At 47.1% G+C, this 19,760-nt stretch overlaps 3 protein-coding genes across 3 annotated transcripts in view; all 3 read left to right on the top strand.

The window, feature by feature from the left end:
• Positions 1-1,070: 1,070 nt before the first annotated feature.
• LOC137888344 (odorant receptor 131-2-like) lies at positions 1,071-2,024 on the top strand. Its single transcript, XM_068731727.1, has one exon. It carries the CDS (start codon positions 1,071-1,073, stop codon positions 2,022-2,024), a length of 954 nt encoding a protein of 317 aa, XP_068587828.1.
• Positions 2,025-5,337: 3,313 nt separating this feature from the next.
• LOC137888273 (odorant receptor 131-2-like) lies at positions 5,338-6,309 on the top strand. The gene has a single exon (XM_068731633.1). It carries the CDS (start codon positions 5,338-5,340, stop codon positions 6,307-6,309), a length of 972 nt encoding a protein of 323 aa, XP_068587734.1.
• A 560-nt stretch (positions 6,310-6,869) lies between these two features.
• The window catches only part of nup98 (nucleoporin 98 and 96 precursor), a 15,516-nt gene continuing 2,625 nt past the window's right edge, over positions 6,870-19,760 (top strand). Inside the window, exons 1-31 of the mRNA XM_068731640.1 lie at positions 6,870-7,012; positions 7,905-8,014; positions 8,537-8,632; positions 8,818-9,003; positions 9,269-9,432; positions 9,536-9,643; positions 10,039-10,222; positions 10,312-10,478; positions 10,608-10,745; positions 10,957-11,095; positions 11,185-11,277; positions 11,559-11,702; positions 11,918-12,051; positions 12,132-12,319; positions 12,731-12,847; positions 12,993-13,182; positions 13,324-13,423; positions 13,780-13,893; positions 13,994-14,132; positions 14,226-14,403; positions 14,754-14,900; positions 16,532-16,771; positions 16,852-16,978; positions 17,093-17,331; positions 17,693-17,874; positions 17,953-18,218; positions 18,434-18,697; positions 18,778-18,935; positions 19,073-19,213; positions 19,332-19,477; positions 19,676-19,760. The exon at positions 19,676-19,760 is cut by the window's right edge and continues 137 nt beyond it. Of these exons, the coding sequence (XP_068587741.1) occupies positions 7,936-8,014; positions 8,537-8,632; positions 8,818-9,003; positions 9,269-9,432; positions 9,536-9,643; positions 10,039-10,222; positions 10,312-10,478; positions 10,608-10,745; positions 10,957-11,095; positions 11,185-11,277; positions 11,559-11,702; positions 11,918-12,051; positions 12,132-12,319; positions 12,731-12,847; positions 12,993-13,182; positions 13,324-13,423; positions 13,780-13,893; positions 13,994-14,132; positions 14,226-14,403; positions 14,754-14,900; positions 16,532-16,771; positions 16,852-16,978; positions 17,093-17,331; positions 17,693-17,874; positions 17,953-18,218; positions 18,434-18,697; positions 18,778-18,935; positions 19,073-19,213; positions 19,332-19,477; positions 19,676-19,760 (4,653 nt within the window). The 5' untranslated portion in view covers positions 6,870-7,012; positions 7,905-7,935. The remainder of the gene's footprint in view (positions 7,013-7,904; positions 8,015-8,536; positions 8,633-8,817; positions 9,004-9,268; positions 9,433-9,535; positions 9,644-10,038; positions 10,223-10,311; positions 10,479-10,607; positions 10,746-10,956; positions 11,096-11,184; positions 11,278-11,558; positions 11,703-11,917; positions 12,052-12,131; positions 12,320-12,730; positions 12,848-12,992; positions 13,183-13,323; positions 13,424-13,779; positions 13,894-13,993; positions 14,133-14,225; positions 14,404-14,753; positions 14,901-16,531; positions 16,772-16,851; positions 16,979-17,092; positions 17,332-17,692; positions 17,875-17,952; positions 18,219-18,433; positions 18,698-18,777; positions 18,936-19,072; positions 19,214-19,331; positions 19,478-19,675) is intronic.

Raw genomic sequence — 19,760 nt, 5'->3', positions numbered from 1 at the left:
TTTGGTTTTCAACATAATACTAAAAAGAATATTTAGTGCAGCAAACTGTTGTTTCCAAAAGGTAGGACAAACCACACAAAAGGCTGTTAATGATGCCTCTTTAGGACAATACTGATGCTTGATTTGTGGACGGCTGTTATGAAGCCTTGAGTTCGGCGATATTGTCGTCGCCATCTTGGATTACGGCCGCCACCATGTTGTTTTTTGCAACCAGTGAACAGGAAGTGACCATATCTGGACTGAGGAGGAGTGACGTAGAGACGACGTATACGTCTCTGGTAGAGACCTGTCAATCAGCGTGTAGCCCCGCCTCTAAAGCATCCCCTGCTTTATGGTCTGTTTGACTCTAAATGGACCATAATGTACTAAATGAACATCATGCTGTGTTGAAGAAGACTGTAAACTAGAGATTGAGACCATAAACTCATGTTTACAATGTTTACTGAGGGAATAAATCAAGAGAGAAGTAGAGTCATTCTGTTTGCCTCCTCCTGGTCAGTAGAGAGAATGCAATTTTCTATTAGCTCTAGAGTAACTATGTGATTGCATGATTGGGGAGGTCTAAGCTGTATGCAATTGAATCAAATTTGAAAATCACTTCCTGTAGTTTTTGTTGCTGACTGTCAGGACAGACTGAATCTACATGGAAATGACAGTGGAAATCTTTCTATGATGTGATATTAAGAAAGACAGCTATACCTAATACAAGGTAAAACAGATGCTCCTCTATTCTCATGTCCAGTATGGAAGACGTCACATGACCAAGGTATTGGAAAAAAATGGAAGAGAGACTACCTACTCCTGAACCATGCGGCCATGTGTTGGTGTCACGTGAAATGGGTGTGAGGACAGAGTGCATATACAGAATGTGAGGGTAAGCATACCTGGCAGATCAGCTCTGCCCACATCACAAGACGCTAACCTGCTGGCTGTCTGCAGAGGGGGATTTTTAGATGTTTCATGTGAACTCAATAAGCTTGTCTGCTGATGTCGGATCTTCGTTTTTGCAGGAATAGAAAAATAAGTTTATTGTGTAATCTCTCGGTTAATGTCTTGATTGCTTCTCTGAAATGTCTTATGCAACTCAATCTCAGACCAACATCACTGCTGGTCTGCAGTATCAGGGGTTACTGGAGGTTGTGTTGTTTTCCACTCTGACTACATTACCATGCTGTGTGTTTCTCTTCATTAACATCACCATGTTGTTCACCTTGAGGAGTAAAACGGTGTTTCGTGAGACCTCCCGTTACATCCTCCTGTTTAACCTTCTTTTTGCAGACACTATGCAGATGGCAGTGAGTCAGTTACTCTACCTACTGGCTGCCTGTAGAATAACACTGACATATCCATTATGTGGGGTTCTTGCCATGCTCGCTGATCTCACAACTGCAATCTCCCCTCTCACACTGGTGGTGATGTCTCTGGAGAGATATGTGGCTGTGTGCTACCCACTGAGGCACACTACCATCATCACCATGAGAAACACAGCAGTGGCTATCATTGCGGTTTGGGCCTTCAGTTCACTAAATATCCTCACACGAGTTATTCTACTGTTAGATTTTCCATTTGAAGACCTGGAGAGCCTGCAGATGACAGATTTTTGTGCCAAAGTAAACATACTTCTCGGCCAAATGTCTGGTCTTTATGATAAAGGCTACACTTATTTTCTGTTTGTATCAGCTAGTGTGGTAGTTATTTCCACCTACGTTGGTGTGATGATAGCAGCCAGGTCAGCCTCCACAGACAAAGCTTCAGCCCAAAAGGCTCGTAAAACACTGCTGCTGCATCTGGTGCAGCTGGGCCTCAGTCTCTCCTCGACTATTTACAACCCCATCATCATAGCTCTTTCGAGAAATGTAACAAGGATAATATTTGTGCGAATCCAGAATGTTTTTTATGTGTGTATTTTCATCTCTCCCAGATGTCTGAGTTCTCTCATTTATGGCATAAGAGATCAGACCATCAGACCTGTCCTCATCAGCCGTCTATGTTGTCGACTGAAACTCTCAGTCGTCCCAGCCTAGGCTCAGGTCTCAACGTAGACTTTATGACATGGATCTAACTGTGTGATCGCTTGTAAATGTAGTATGTTTATGTATATGTGGCTCAAAAGAACCACAGGACAGAAACAGCCTCGCTCAGAGGGCATCCATACCATTATAACACTGAGGGCCGGCTCTACAGAACATAGGGCCCATGGCAAGATTTTCTTTGGGGGCCCTCCTTGTGTATAGAAGAGAGAGAGATCCAAACATACACACATTAACATCGCTGAAGTATTTCATTTTAAACCCACAAAACAGTGGGGTGGGATCGTGTTATCATACCTTTCTTACTGCAATCAAATAAAACAATAAAGAAGAAAGCAGAAGACAACCATTCATGATTTTATTCTACTGAAAAACAAATAATGAAGTAACTCATTAATTATTGACTACATAAACTGTGCTAGAACAGCGTTTTTGAATAGGTTTGGTTACAAACTTATAACAGAACAATAGAAAGTCATGTTTTTCTTTTGTCAACAAGATAATTACAGTCAATAAATGGAAAGAGATTTTTATAGAATTGCATTACTGTCATGTTTCATGCTGAGTAGCCGATTATATACAATGAAACAAGTGTTTATTGTTGTTATTTCCTACTGTGCTGTGCTGTAGCCTACAGACAAAGTGAATATTGTTAAAAGTCCAGTTATAAACCACGTGGAGCAAAGATTTGTGGCTGTGTTTTAGTTGTTATAAATACATTAATTCTCATAATTATTTCTTATCTATATTCCTATTCTATTCCTCTATTTTTTAATTACATATTTGTTTTAATGTCTTGTTTTTTTATTATTCTTTAACTATTGAGCTGCTCATTACACTAATGAAAACATAATTATGAATATTATATTCCATTTTTGACAATAAATCCCCCTAAACGCTACAAACTGTTCCTTTCAAATTCTATTGAGTAATTATAATGCTGTGTTCACACCAAATTATGCAAAACACATTTTTCCTTCAACGAGATTACATACAAAGTCAATGCAAAGACATGACTGGATGCGAGTATATGTAAAACTTTCCGGGCGGCGGGAATGAGGTGAATGACCTAACGCAAATACGGGATAATATCGCAGCAATGGCTGGCTTTGTTTCCGCCGATATCACCACCATGGTCTGTCTTTTTTGTCTTTGTTTTTGTCATTGTTTTTATGCGAGAGAAAGCTGATTATCTACCGGGAGATTTGTTTTTAGCGATGCTAGCTACCTAGGAAAAAACAAGACGGCAGTAGTTCAATGCTACTTTGGTTCCGAGGTCGTGGACCCAAAAGCTCATGAAATAGTTGTCAGCCTTTAGACTCTTGTACGCCTTCATCTGACGCACCACCAAAGTCTGTTACGTTTTAGGGGCAGATCAGAGTCTCAGGCGCAGACACAGACACAAGAGACGAGGTGAAGTGGAAAACAAGGTAACTTTACTGGGCTCCAAGCCATCAAACACAGGAACAGAAAACAACTCCAACAGGGAGCGGGCCAAAAATCCAAAAACTGTAGAAAAAAGGCAAAGTCACAAACCAGGAACCAGGAGCAAACACGAGGGCTCCCAGGGCTTCATCCGTGCCAAATTTGCACGACGTCATTACACTGAACGAAGGGTGCCGCTCCGATCTGTGTGTCTGGTCACGGTTGCTAAGGCGTTGGAACGGGGTAACATTCTTTTATAATGACGTGGTTCATTCCTCCGACTTTCTAAAGTTTTTCACGGATGCCGCGCCCTCTGTGGGTTTCGGCGGGTACTTCCAAGGCCAATGGTTCGCCAGCAGCAGGCCTCATTCATTCCCCAAGCTCGATTCATCCTCCGCACTGTTCGAAATCTATCCTATCGCAGTAGCTTGTTACATATGGGGGAAGTTTTGGAGACGCAAACGCATCGCGGTGCAGTGCGACAACCAAGCAGTCGTAGGGATTATCAACAAAAGGCCACTCATCCAGCCTCGACATCATGCCTTTCATGAGATGCATTTCATGGCTATCCGTCACTCAAAACTTCGTAATAATAACACTATTCGCTGATGCCTTATCCCGTTTTAAATTTCAGGTTTTCAAGAGTCTGTGCCCAGAAGCTAACCCATCTCCAACAGCCGTTCCTCCTCTAGAAGCACTAATACTCTATTAAATCAGCCATCATTGCAGTCTTACCTAGAAACCACAAGGTTCTACATGAGAAAAGGCCTAGCAGCGTCCACTTTGAAATGTTATGATTTTGCTTGAAAAACTTTCGCCTTATTCTGCATTTCCCTGAACTTACCACTAAAGCCGGTAACAATCAGTGCTGTTTGTGCATTTATTTGTCACTGCATGGACGTGCGTCGCTTCAAGCCTCAGTATGTTAGAGGTCTGGTTGCCGGGATCCAGTTTAACGCCAGATGCTTCGATCCTTCTTTCCCCAGCACCATCCATCTTCGCAGATTCAGCACTCCATCAGCATCTGCAGCCAACTCCACCAGAACCTCCAGCCACCACCACCAGTGTCTGGACTCCTCGGGGGGATTTATATTGTTGCTGCTCAGGGCGATCACAACTCGATCACAAATCTCCTTCAAGCGCCAAAGAATTTCTGTGTAGCTCGTTAACACATCATCTGTCATAATAGATGTTAACTACTAATCATTCACTTGTCTCTCCTGATTGAACTGGCGCTCAGTAACGTAGTTAGGTCTTCATGGTTCTCTTCAGCAACTGGATTTGATGCTGTCAGATTGGTTCAAACAAAATGGATCTGAGGAAGTGTTGACTTTCTTTTAATGTTAGTTGGTTCAGGAAATGTATTGATACGTGGCACACTTTGGGTTTGGGGGAAGGTATCAATTATTTTCGAGTCAAAAGGCTCAAATGAAAGTCACAAGTCAAGTTGCAAGTCTTTTTTGATTTGGTCAAGTCACGTCTAAAGAAGTAAGTAACTCAAGTTCACATTTTCTGCTTGTAACTGCGATACTCAGAGGCACTATAGAAATAAAGTTGACCTACTTTTGCATAGATACGTTTAAACTGAGGAAGACGCGACCAGATGGGTGTTGGGAAACAATAGGAGAGATATTCATGACCTATTGTTCAGCTGTTCACCTTAATGACGTGATGGTGTCACGTGGTTTAGGGCAGGACAAAGCTGATATACAACGTTTGAGGGCAGGTAAACCCTGCAGACCAGCTCTGCTTTCTTACTTGGATGATGTGACTCAACGGGCATCTGATGTTAAATGATGTTGGTTTTTCATTTTTCTACACAAGACAAACAGGAAGAGGTTTATTCTGCTTTTGTGTGACGATAACATGAAATTTCTCTGAAATGTCTTATGCAACTCAGTCTCAGACCAACATCACTGCTGGTCTGCAGTATCTGGGATTATTGGAAAAAGTGATGCTGTCTACTCTGACTACATTACCATGCTGTGTGTTTCTCTTCATTAACGGGATCATGTTGTTCACCTTGAGGAGTAAACTGGTGTTTTGTGAGACCTCCCGTTACATCCTCCTGTTTAACCTCCTTTGTGCAGACACTATGCAGATGGCACTGAGTCAGTTACTCTACCTACTTTCTGTTTGTAGAATAACACTGACGTATCCGTTGTGTGGGGTTCTCGTCGTGTTCGCCACTCTCACGAATGAGATCTCCCCTCTCACACTGGTGGTGATGTCTCTGGAGAGATATGTGGCTGTGTGCTACCCACTGAGGCACACTACCATCATCACCATGAGAAACACAGCAGTGGCTATCATTGCGGTTTGGGCCTTCAGTTCACTAAATACCCTCACGCGAGTTATTCTACTGTTAGATTTTCCATTTGAAGACCTGGAGAGCCTGCAGATGACACATTTTTGTGGTCCGTTTGTAATTCTTCTCGGGTCGATGTCTGATCAGTACGATAAAGGCTACACTTATTTTCTGTTTGTGTCAGCTGGTGTGGCGATCACTTGCTCCTATATTGGTGTGATGATAGCAGCCAGCTCAGCCTCCACAGACAAAGCTTCAGCCCAAAAGGCTCGTAACACACTGCTGCTGCATCTGGTTCAGCTGGGCCTCGGCCTCTCCTCGTTCATGCACAACTTGTTCCTCGTAGCCGTCTCAAAAACGGTCACGAGGATCGTGCTCTTGCGCATCCAGAATGTTTTTTATGTGTTTTTGATAATCCTCCCCAAGTGTCTGAGTTCTCTCATCTATGGCCTCAGAGACCGGACCATCAGATACTCCCTCGTGCACCACTTATGTTGTCGACTGAAAGTCTCAGTCGTCACAGCAAAGGCTGAGGTCTCACCCTAACACACATGATATGAATTAACCTCTATGTTTGTTAAAGTCAGCATTTACAAGAAGCTAATTCAAAATACATGTTTGAAATGATTTCAGGTGTTTATTCCATAAGCGTAATTATGTATTCATGTAATATTGGCTTAAATGCAGTTACTGCTCGTAAATGTCCTCGTCATAACTATTTACTAAACTCTAATTAAATCCAGATTAGTTTATGGCGGTTCAGCATCAGAAACCAAATAAAAAATACAGTACCCAAATGTCCTCCTGTTGTTGTTTTTGTTTGTCATGTGTGTGTGCTTCCCTGTGCTGCATAATGACAATAACTGATCCTTAGAACCCTGACATGTTGGACGAAATGCAAAGTTTAGGGATGAGAGCTAAAGAATACACTCTATGGGGAGAGTTTAGCAGCTGGGACAACACTGACTGGACCGGGAGGTGGCAGTAATGCAACGAATAGAAGGCAAGCTGCCGTTTAACACCACAGAAGAAGAAGGAGAATTACGTCGACGTCATGACGTAAGACGTATGAAAGTGCGTAGTGACGTTGCTGGCCGTCAGTTTTCCCTCCTCGTTGACGAAGCTATCGCGGCTATGCCGATGTTTAGCTAAAGACGCTTTTATCGTCCAGTGTTCTGCTTTCTTCTGCTTTATCTTCGTGGGAGGAAGGTCGAGAACGAACCGAACACCCACAGCAACGTTGTTACAGGTAGACGTTTGTGAAACCGACGTGTGTTCTTCCGTCCGCCTTCCTTTTGTTTTGCTAACGTTTTGCGTAGCAACGCTAAGTAGTTAGCCACGGAGCTACCTAGCTAGCGAGCAAAACGTTAGCTTGACGCACGTAACTTCTAACTAGCAAACTGTCCGCAACGCGGCTGACGTCCGGTAGTAGAATGTGTTTATATTGAGTTAAAAAGATAGACATTGATGTGGAAGAGTTGATAGATATGTGTGTTCATTAATATAACGTCAGCTAACATGTTGTTAGCTGACGCGTTAGCTATGCTAAGTCAGTGTTAGCTTATCGTGCTAATGCTTCCTAGCTTCAGTTTGAAACGATGCAGTGCCAAAAGTTTACATCAGTGGTGGAATGTAACTAAGTACTTTTACTTTTACTTAGGTAGGTTGCTGCATTTAAGTAAAAACTAGAGGTACTTATGCTACGGAATACTTCTCCACCACATCTCAGAGGTAGATGTACTTTTTCAGCTGTAAAATGCTGAAAACTTTCTCTTTAGAAATGCGAGGTTCTCACAGGACAGACGCTACAAACATGATGATCTTATAGAATACGATGCATTAATGTGGATTAAACTGAACAGGATATGAAGGAGTTAACATGCAACAAACGCATCAATGCAGAAAAGTGAAATCTATCTTGTCTTTTCTGAAGACACCGTTTGTTTCTTCAAGAGGCTGTTGTGATTAGAAGGTGAAATGTCTGAAGAAAACCCAAAACAAATTTAATCTGGTTTAATCTGCGTCCAAAGAGGACCGTTAATCTGAATGTAAACTGTCAATATTTTCTCTGTTTTACTGCCGGATATAATGTCTTTATGCTTCATGGAGGCGGCTGGTCAAAGATGTTTGTCTCCACACAGAAGACCTATGCGGTCCTGCTAGCAGGGCAAGATGTTCAACAAGTCATTCGGTACTCCCTTCGGCGGAGGGACGGGGGGGTTCGGCACCTCGTCGACCTTTGGACAACAAAGTGAGTTGTTTTTATTTGTTCAGACTCTGGGATTCAAACCTACAGCAGCACCAGGCGGAGCCCTGGTTCTCTAAAGGACTTATCTCTTTAGTAACTGTTTCTATTCTGTACTCATGACATCCATCACACTTCATCCTCCTCTGTTGCTCTGAGGTTTCTTCCTTGTTAAAGAGTTTTTTGGGGGGGGGGGGGGGGGTTCCTGTCCCGGTGGGTTCGGGTCAGAGGTCAGAGGATGTCGTGTGTGTTCAGATTGTAAAGCCCTCTGAGGACATTTTGGGCTATAGAAATAAATGTAGTTTCTTCCTCCGGGAAACTCTTTAACAGCACATCTTAGCAGAACGTAGTTAATGCTGATGTAGACATTCACACATCATGCACCATCGGGCTCTCCATGGAGTGGACACACTGAACCTGTTGAGTATTCGATCTGGTCTGCTGTTGGTGAAACAGACTCTGTGTGTTGCTGGTGACTGAAGGTTTAAATCATCCGTCTGTGTCGTCTTCTCCTCACATGAACTACAGACGCTGGTTTTGGGGCGACGGGAGGCTTCGGGACGTCGGCGTTCGGGGCCACGGCCAACACCGGAGGACTGTTTGGTCCCGCGCAGAATAAACCTGGTTCGTCTGCTCATGTTTGAAGAAAAGAATAAAAGCTAACCGATGTTTGTGGTGTTCAGGTTCTCAGTGAGAACAGTGTTGTAGCTGCTGAAAAAGACATCTGCGTGAACCTTTTAACGTGTATTATTCCCTAAAACACAGGGCGACTGTTTCCAACACTAACGGTCCCGGTCTCTTTCCTGCAGGCGGTCTGTTCGGGTCCAGTACGTTCAGCCAGCCGGCGGCTTCCGCTCCCAACACCGGCTTTGGTTTCGGTGCGGCGACCGGCACCTCCACCAGCCTGTTTGGGAGCACCGGAACGGGCGCCAGCGGCGGACTCTTCTCCCAGCCGAGCAATGCTTTCGGGGCCAACAAACCCACCTCGTTTGGAAGTGAGAACCCTCCGCACGCCACCGTTTAGGGTCTCTTATAGGTCGTCCAGTAGGGACCTCACACAGCTGCTGTTGTTGATGAGACGAGAACAAATGTGATACAAGATGCTCGTGATGTTCTTTATCAAACAAGTTCCTTCTAACCAAACCTTCAATGCTCCCGTTGTGTTTTGCACACTGCTCAGTCCCGTTGTCGTTTTTGATTTGTTTATCTTATGAAACGTCTGAACGTTTGAAGAAGTCTCCCTCCCATCGTGTCCTCCAGGCTTTGGGACCAGCACCAGCAGTGGCGGGCTGTTTGGGTCGACCAACACCACCTCCAACCCGTTCGGTGGAGGCAGCGTCGCCTCCCTGTTCGGAGGCTCGGGGTTCACCGCCGCTCAGCAGCAGCAGCAGCAGCAGCAGCCGGGAACCACCGTCAAGTTCAACGTGAGTTTATATAAAGGTTATTCAAAAGCTGTCGGGCTGCACCCGGAACATGTTGGTCTGTCCAGGGCCAGTTTAGGAAAACATTTTTGTTTTGTTCCCTCAGCCTCCAACAGGAAGTGACACCATGGTGAAGGCCGGCGTGACCACCAGCATCAACACCAAGCACCAGTGCATCACGGCCATGAAGGAGTACGAGAACAAGTCCCTGGAGGTGAGTGTGTGTTTATGAGGACGACGAGAGAACACGGAGCTCAGCTGTCTGAATCACCACCGCCTCGTGGTGCATTCAGGTGCGCCTCGTAAACTCTGAGAATATCCAGCTGCTGTTGTAAACTTCCCTCTTGCCATCGTTTGTTCCCAGTTACCTGTTTCAAATCTTTGAAGGAGAAAATGTAAACGATGGCATAAAACTTAACGAATGAAGACGTAGAAGATATGAAATGAAGGGACGCGCTTCTCGAGGAGCAAAGGATTCTGGGAAAAGAAGTTGAAGCTTATTGTTGGAGCGGCTGAGACGTCCGTTAAAACTGGATTCAGTCTGAAAGGTTTATGTTTTGTAGATTGCGTTCTCTCACTCCCTCCCTCCTCCCCCGTGTCTCCCTGCAGGAGTTGAGGCTGGAGGACTACCAGGCGGGCAGGAAGGGCCCGACCAACCCGATGGCGGCGCCGGCGGGCGGCATGTTCGGCGCCACCACGGCGACGTCCAGCGCCGCCACCGGGTTGTTCGGCGCCACGGCCCCCAACACCAACTTCTCCTTCGGACAGAACAAGACCACCTTCGGAGCCGCACGTGAGTAGAACTCACTTCAAATGTCAAATCGGGAAACCGCTGAAAGCGTCGGTGAATCACCGGCTCCACCGTCTTTGTTTCTCTTCCAGCGGCGGCCGGAGGTTTCGGCGCAGCGGCCGGCGGTCTGTTCGGTCAGCCGGCCCCCCCGCAGGCCAGCAGCCTCTTCAAGCCCTTCGGTCAGACCACCACCGCACCGAGCACCGGGTTCTCCTTCGGAAACACCAACACCATGGGACAGGCCAACACCAGCAGCATGGTGAGGACCAACCGCCTCCACTGTGTAGATGTCTGACTTCACAGAAGAAGAAAAAGAAGAGAGTGATTTCTTTAAGACCGTGAGAACTTTTACTGTGGCGGTGTCTCACCGCTGCTTCCTGTGATTCAGGGTTTGTTCGGGAATGCCGCGGCGCCTCCGGCGAGCGGCTTGTTCGGCGCCGCTCAGCCCGCCGCCGCCGGCGGCTTCGGGACGGGAACCGGACTGTTCGGACAACCCAACGCTGGATTTGGAAACGTGGGCACGCAGGTACAGGACGAGTCTGATGGAGACAGACGAGACGTTTCACTCACTCAGAAGTGGAGAATAAAGGCGTAACCATGTTAATTTGCTGCATAACAATAAACGCAGTGAATCCACTTCCTGTTTACAGCGGTCCCCACTCGCCCCGTGATCAGTCATGTGATGGACGTTTTGTGACGGCGTCTTCTTCACGTCCCCCTTTTTGTGTCTCTTGCAGCAGAGTTTGTTCGGTAACAAGGCGGCCGGGTTCGGCACCACCACCACCAGCGCCGCCCCGTCCTTTGGCACCGGCACCGGGCTGTTTGGCAACAAGCCCGCCCTCACGCTGGGGACCGGAACCAACACCTCCACCTTTGGTGAGTCTGCCTGGAGTTTAAGGGTGGAGACGGGAATCAGCGCTTCATTAATAATGTTTTTTAATTTATTTTTGTATCTCTTGCTGCAGGTTTTGGGACAAACCCCGCGGCCGGGAGTCTGTTTGGGAACAAGCCGGCCACCGGAGGTCTGGGGACGGCACTGGGAACCAGCTTCGGAGCAGGTACTGGATCCACCACACCAAAAAAAAAGTCTTATTTAAAATCATGTGAAACAGAAGAGCTGGTGAATATTTGTTTTTTTCTGGATAAATTAAATGAAACCATTAATTTAATGTTTCTAAGAAGGCCAGTTAGCTCCTGAAGTAGCAGGCTGAGGAGAGACGATCAACACACACACACACACACACACACACACACACACACACACACACACACACACACACACACACACAGAGTATACTAATAGAGGGGTGTGTGTGTGTGTGTGTGTGTGTGTGTTCAGCAGTGGGAACAGGACAGACGTCTCTGTTTGGGAACAACCAGGGCAAACTGGGAGCCACACTGGGAACGATGGGAACCTTCGGAGCGTCGGCGTTCAACAGCGGAGCAAATACACTGGGCTTTGGAGTTCCACAGCAACCCGTCGGTGAGCAGCGCCTGTCTGTCTGTGTCTGTCTGTCTGTCTCTGTCTGTCTGCTGTCTGTCAGTGGAACAGCTGATATCTCTGCTCTCTGTAAAGACACCAGACTCCATTCACAGAAACGGTGATTCTGCCTCTCAGGAGTTGCCGGTTTCACTGCAGTTTGTTTGCGTTGTAGCCGTCGGTGTTTGTGCTTCATCTCTCCTCGTTTCCTCCTCCAGCGCTCACAGATCCGAGTGGGACGGCCTCCCAGCAGGCCATGCTCCAGCAGCAGCTCAGCGTCTTGGCGTACTCGCCGTACGGAGACTCGCCGCTGTTCAGAAACCCGCTGTCAGACCCCAAGAAGAAGGAGGAGGTGAGAACAACACGGCCGTTGTAACGAGCAAATTCACAAACCAACAGTATCCAATCGCAACCTCTCTGGTGTTCCGACAGCGTCTGAAACCAACCAATCCGACGGCCCAGAAGGCTCTGACCACGCCCACCCACTACAAGCTGACCCCTCGCCCGGCGACCAGGGTCCGCCCCAAAGCGCTGACGTCGTCGGGGGCCTCCAAGTCGCAGCTGTTCGACGGGCTGGACGACGACGAGCCGTCGCTCACCAACGGAGCCTTCGTACCCAGGTACCCGTATAATAATGATTAAAATAATTCTAATAAAAAAAATATATATATATAATAAGGGGGAGGAATTTCTTTAAATTTAAATACAAAATATTAAAATAAATAAATGGAAATAAAATAAAGAGAGAAACGGGACATTTACAAAAGGTGGCATTTATCGTTTTCTATTTAATTACTTTTATTTACATTTTTAACTTATGATAAAAATAATAGCAATTTAAATAGTATAATAAATATGTATGTTAATATACATATAATATGCATATACACACGTATATTAAAAAGAGGGAGGACATTTTATTAAATATAAATAACAATGAATATTTAAATAAAGATAAAAAGAAACATACATTTATGTATAATGTTTTTTAATGGAATAAAATGTAATTGTTTGTGTTTGTTTGTTCACAGGAAGAGCATCAAGAAGCTGGTGCTGAAGAACCTGAACAGCAGTCAGTACAACAGCCCGATAAACAAAGAGACGGACGACCTGGCTTCACCTCCAGAGTACCCACAGAACGGACACAGGTACACACACACACACACACACACACACACACACACACACACACATTCAGGTGTCTTTTATTTTGGAAATACCTCCCATGTGCATCTTTGACACCGCTCTGTTCTTGTATGAGGATCTTCATTGGTCAAAATGTTTTGCCTGCAGTCATATGGAGGAAGAGGAGGAGGAGGAGATGGCGGGTCCCAGCAGCCGGACGGACGACGACCCCGAGGTCACCCAGTTCTACGTCAACCCCATCGCCAAACCCATCCCGCAGGGCCGCATCCAGACCAGCCTGCAGGACACCATCAGCGACCTCAACATGCACAAACCGGCCAGGAACGGAGGACTGGAGGTGAGACGTTCAGATGTTATGTTGATGACACCGCCCTCATCATCTGTGTCGACATCAACTGTAGACGTCAAGAGTCCACAATCCAAGACTGGGAGTGTGTTCACGGTGTGTTTCTAACTGTATTGTTGTTTTTCTCCTCAGCTGAGCAGCGAGGACGTGTCTGCGTCTCTGGGGGACGAGTCTCTGCAGGAGGACCGAGAAGAGGAGCAGCAGGAGGTCCAGCAGTCTCCTCACCCGGCAGGTCGGATATACACTCCTGTTCCTCCTTTTATGACCTTGGGTCAAGCTCTGTGTCCACACGGCGTCTTTTTCAGCGTCTTAAATCGATAAAAGCACAACATTTAATCGGTGTTCGTCCGGCCAATCTGCTGCCACAAATGACCCTTTCAGTCTTTGTTATGATGGTGTCTGTCTGAGGTATAGAGTTCAGGACAGACGGGCCCCAAAACAACGCACATCTTTTAGCAAGAAGCGCTCGGTAAAAAGACGCTTCGTCTCTCGGCGGCCACACGCTCTCTCCTCATTGGAAACGATTGAATGAAGACTCTGTGGACACGAAGAGGAAAGATGAAACTCTCCACACTTGTTTTCCTTCAGGCATCGTTCTGAACCGTGTTGGTTACTACACCATCCCCTCCATGGACGATCTCGCTGAGATGGTGGACGAAAACGGAGATTGCGTGGTGGACAACTTCACCGTCGGCAGGAAAGGTAATGTCCGCTCTCATCATCGAAGTTTAATGAAATCTTCTCAACGTGAGAGGTTAAAGCCCGCAGTGTCTCACCGCTCGGCTCTGATTGGTCCTCGCAGGCTACGGCTCCATCTTCTTCCCCGGCGAGGTGAACGTGACGGCGCTGAACCTCGACGAGATTGTGCACTTCAGACGCAAAGAGGTCATCGTGTACCCGGACGACAAAAACAAGCCTCTGGAGGGGGAGGGGCTAAACAGGTGAGGGACGGTGGTTTTGTCTAAAGATGTTACGTCGTCTATTCGCTTCCTGTCCTGATCCGGTTCCTTGTTTCTGCTCTGTGTGGTCGGCAGGCGGGCCGAGGTGACTCTGGACGGCGTTTGGCCAAACGACAAGACGGCCTGCACTCAGATCCGGAGCCCCGAGCGTCTCACCGAGATGAACTACGAGGGCCGGCTGGAGAAAGCATCGCGCAAGCAGGGAGCCCGCTTCCTGGAGTACAGAGCTGAGACCGGATCCTGGGTGTTCGAGGTCCGTTAAAATCACTCTATGATGAAATGTATGTGAACTGTGATGTGTTCACCTGTAGAAGTAGTTAATGTTATACTTTTAAGATTGTTTCTGTTCAGCAGTTACAGATCGAGTTGTTGATTTCAAACATGGCTGGGATGGTTACCTCCAGCTCTGTGCTGTTGAGTTGTAACTGACTCCTCCCCTCTCTGTCTCTGGTGTAACTGACTCCTCCTCTCCTCTGTCTCGGGTGTAACTGAGTCCTCCTCCTCTCTCAGGTGTAACTGACTCCTCCCCTCTCTGTCTCAGATGTAACTGACTCCTCCCCCTCTCTCAGGTGTAACTGACTCCTCCCCTTGTCTCTCTCTCAGGTGGCCCATTTCTCTAAATATGGCCTCCAGGACTCTGACGAGGAGGAGGACGTCCCGCTCAAAGCCGACCCCAAGAAGCTGAAGACGATGATGTCACTTCCTCCCAGCAGGCCCCCCTCCCAGCAGCAGGTGGCGCCACAGGCTCAGGTAGAGCAGCCTGCGCCCATCCACACTCATCTTCATCCTCCTCGTCCTCACTGACACACCTGAGATTATGTATATAAAATGTGTTTCTTTATGTTCATAAAGAGCATGAAAGAAAACGTGTCCTCGCCGTAACAACACTCCTTTTAGGAGCAACGAAATTCAGACGCCAGCTAAATTTGTGACTTTATTCCCTAAAAACTATTCTGAGATCATAGTTTTTCTCAGAACATTACCTCTCTATCAACAGCTCTGTAGTTTTTATATTCATATATAAAACAGCCCAAAAACGCCGTTATATATTCTTATAATCTTTTAGTGAAATATTTCCATTAAAGTTTTGTGCGTTTCAGAATGCTAAACATTAAAGTCTATTACTCAACAACACGTCCGGTTCAGGTCGTCTGACGTCTTTCACAGTAAACGGATCTGAAGGAGGAATGTAGATAAGAACGCGATATTCTATTTTTTATTGTTTTTAATTTGAAGCAGTTCATTTGATCAGGAAAAGGAATGTTGTTACAAACTTAAACATTTTAATGTTTCTCGGGTTAAAACTACCGTTATTGATTTTAAAATGCTGGAAACGTTTTGTATCAACTTTGATCTGTTTATCTGTTTATTATTATGCTGCTTCAGTTTAAACTCCAGTACACACTCAACCGGTCTCTCTCTCACACACACACACACACACACACACACACACACACACACACACACACACACACACACAGATGTATAAATACTACTTAAACCTTGACTCAAAGTATTTTCTCTACTCAGGAAACCTGATCAGACGTTAATGTTTTACGGTTTTAGTTCTTCAGGACTTATATAATAATACCAGCAGATATTATGTATAACGATCTGTTATAGGTTTGTCATGTTCAACATCTACTTCAGAACATAAATAGCAGGTAAACGTTTCAGACTCTCAGCTGCTTCAAGGTGTGTGATATGGATTGTATTCATTTATATTTTATGCATTTAATGAAAGAAAAACCTAATAAAGTTAATGAAGACTTTTAATCTTTGGTCTGTAAAGTTTGTGGTAGTTTAAGAGATTAAATCAAACGTTTCTTGTGACGTCAGACGTCTGTTAGTAGAATTACATTTATTAAATATAACTTATTTGTTGTTTTGATAAAAGCTAAATACAGTTTTTCTCCAGAGATCAGTGGATGTTTAATCCATCAGCCAACATTACCGTAAATAGTAACTTAATAATAATTTCATATAATTAACTAGCTGAACAAGAGGGAACAGAAAATGTTTGTTTTCTGTTCATTCTATAAACATGAAACCTGCGATAAACACACAATAATAATACATTTATTATCTAAATCTGTTACAATACAAAGGAAAGCTAAAGGTGCTTCACATACGAGGTAAAACTATTCGAAATCCAAAGTTAAAAACTAATCCAAAGTTAAAAACTAATCCAAAGTTAAAAACTAAACAAAAAACCAGGAAGTTAAAGAGAAATTGTAACAAAATATTCAAGAACCAAGTTTTAAATGGTGTGTGTGTGTGTGTGTGTGTGTGTGTGTGTGTGTGTGTGTGTGTGTGTGTGTGTGTGTGTGTGTGTGTGTGTGTGTGTGTGTGTGTGTGTGTGTGTGTGTGTGTGTGTTCAGTCTGCTATTGCCGTGGAGATGACAGGAGGCGTGGCCGAGCTGGACAGCGACATGGCCGACATCACCCAGAGCTTCCCGACAGAGAGCATGCTGGGAGGAGGAGAGGAGGACGACCTGCCGGCGTTGGAGACGGACTGGATGAGCGGGAAGCTCGGGGGTCCGATCCCCGCGGAGCACGACGGCGTCTCTGCGTCCGGCCACATGGCGTCCTCTCTGGGGATCAACCCTCACACCCTCCAGGTAGAGCCACGGGCCTCAAACAGGAAGTACAGTCGGGCTGAACGAAGCCGGCGTTGAACCGTCAGTGTTTCTGTCTGCAGATCATGAAGGCGTCTCTGTTCGCTGAGGATGAGGAGGAGAGCGACATGTTTCAGGACCAGCGGGCGATGAAGGTCGACGTCTCGTCTCCTCGACTCGTCGTGCCAGGAACTCAGAGCCGACCCTCCGGTACGAAAACCTCACCTACGCCCACTTCCTGTTTTATTTTGGTAACCTCCATCTATTCAGGGACAGATAATGAAGATATTATATATGATGATGAAGATCTCTCTCTCTCCACAGTGGGGGGTCTCCTTCAGGCTCGGTTCACCTCCGGCCTCTTCTCTCAGATGTCTGACTCTCCTCCTCTCACTCGGGGGTCTCCGGCGGCCAAAGAGCCCCCCCGCTCGTCTCACTGGTCCGGTCCGGGACCCTCGTCCTTCCTGCTGCCCCCAAGAACCCCGGAGCCTTCGGTCAGGACGGTCGGCGTCCGGCGGCTGGGCAGCCCCGTGGCCCTCAAGGAGTCGGTCACTCAGGGGAAGGTTTGTTGTTTATTGATATCAAGTAAACAAAGATATAACCCTTATTCATGACATCATCGGGAGGATTATTCACCGTTTCTAACGAGACACACGTCGGCTGGTTTACTGCGTCTGTAAGAACACAAAGTATTACACCTACTGTCTGTCATAAACGGTGTAGTTGTGGACGTTGTTTAAAATAAACGATTGTTTAAACATGGTTTTCTGTCCCGCCGGTGGGTTTTGGGGTTCAGAGGACCAAACCAATCTAAATGTGGAACCAAACTAGGACTGAAATATGAATGTTTGTTTTCATGAACTCGGTTTGCTGCTTCGTTTGGATAAGATTCCCTCTCTGTCGGTTGGTGTTGCTGCTCTGTAGGGGAGTCTGCTGATGGACGCCGGCTTGTTTGCGGGTCGCTCCTTCCGGGTGGGTTGGGGTCCCGGCTGGACGCTCGCTCACTGTGGCCACCGGCTGAGCTCGGCGCCTGCCAAACGACTCGACCACCAAGAGCTCACCAAGACGGACTTCAGCTTCCTGCCCAAACCGGCCCGGAGCAAACCGTAAGAAACCGTTTTACTTTAAAAAAGAAAATAAACAGACTAAACACAAACATGCTGATCTGTGGTGCGTCTCCTCAGACTCACAGAGAGCCCCTATAAGGTGGTTCTGGAGCAGCTGGTGGGTCTGGAGCCTCCAGTGAAGACCGACGAGGAGGAGGAGGATGATGAAGAGGAGAGCCGGTCGGTGCTGCAGCGCCCCCTGGAGATCTGTCTGAAGCACAGCACCATCGACTCCACCGACGCCTCCGACTGTCCGCTGGTCCGGCCGCGGCCCGGCGTGGCGGCGCTGCACGAGTACGCCGAGTGGATCAGAGAGCTGAGCGAGCAGCAGGGAGACGCTGAGCGTAAGAGACTCTACTGTCTGAGGACGGAGTTCATGATGTGTTAGAGAGGTTCTACTTCACAACAAGAGACGCATAGCTTCACCTCAGGATCCAGCAGCTGATTCTTCAGATTCTCTCTCTCTCTCTCTCTCTCTCGCTTTCTCTCTCTCTCTCTCTCTCTCTCTCTCTCTCTCTCTCTCTCTCTCTCTCTCTCTCTCTCTCTCTCCCCCCTCCAGCCCTCCTGGGTTACTGGTCCGAGGTCTGGACCCTGTGTGAGGCCCTGTGGGGCCGGCTGGGCCCCGGCGACCCAGAGACGCCCGACGAGTACGAGCAGCAGCTGGAGAGGAGGCGGACCTTCTCGGCCTGGCTGTCCCGCGGAGCCGGCCGCAAGGTGGAGGAGGAGGTGGCGCTGGCGGCGAAGGGTCGTCACACGGACGCCATCTTCAGCTTCCTGACGGGGAACCGCATCAGTGAGGCCTGTCGACTGGCTCAGAAGGAAGGTGAGGAGAGAGAGAGAGAGAGAGAGACAGACAGACAGACCTGCTAGCGTCCCTGCTAACCCTAACCCGTCTGTCCCCAGGAGACCACCGTCTGTCCCTGCTGCTGTCCCAGGCCGTGGGCTCTCAGTACTGTAGAGACCTGCTGGCCCTCCAGCTCGCCGACTGGAACCGCATGCAGACCGACAGCTACCTGCCCGAGGAACGACTGCGCATCTTCACGCTGCTCTCTGGGAAACCCGTACGAGACGTTTCATTTTAGCGTTATCTATTTCATGTATTAAAAAAAAGAATATATATATAGCATCTACATGTAAGTTAAGGGTAAAGGATACAACATGCATTCATTCTAATTGTCCTCCCTGTCTGGCCCTCCAGGTGTGGCAGTCCTCTGACTCTGTGGTGAACGTTTGCTCCGAGCTGGACTGGAAGCGCTGCGTCGCCGTTCACCTCTGGTTCATGTTGCCTCCTACAGCCTCTGTAGCCGACGCCCTCAAAGGATATGAAGACGCCTTCCAGGTGAGCTGTCTGTCTGTCTGTCTGTCTGTCTCTCTCTCTCTCTCTTTCTCTATATATATCTCTATATATACATCTCTATATATATATCTATATCTCTGTGGTGGTTTCTGTCCTGCAGGGCTCATGTGAGGGGGGGAAGTACGCCTGCCCCCCCCTTCCTCCGTACATGGAGGCGGAGCAGCCGGACATGGAGGATGAGGAGGCGGAGCCTAAACGGCCGCTGCACGACCTCTGCTTCCACCTGCTCAAACTCTACAGTGACAGGTACACCAGCTCACCTGTTGAGCTTAAATTAGTATTATTATTATTATAACCCATTGATTTGGCTGCTAAATATTTACTCAAATCTTCTCCTCCAGAGATGACTAACGTTTGTCTAAACGGAGCCGGTCTGTGCTGGTTTCACCGGTCCACCTCTCTGGACTCATCAGACCCTTTAAGTGTCTCTGTCTCTGTGTTCAGGCACTACAGCCTGCAGCAGCTGCTGGACCCTCTGACCGTCACCTGGGAGCGTCTGGACTACCGTCTGAGCTGGCACCTGTGGGGC

This window comes from Cebidichthys violaceus, unplaced genomic scaffold, assembly GCF_023349555.1.
Source record: "Cebidichthys violaceus isolate CVI_PGR_0920_01 unplaced genomic scaffold, fCebVio1.0.p SCAF_53, whole genome shotgun sequence".
NCBI lineage: Eukaryota > Metazoa > Chordata > Actinopteri > Perciformes > Stichaeidae > Cebidichthys > Cebidichthys violaceus.
This window is presented reverse-complemented; position numbering and strand designations above follow the sequence as displayed.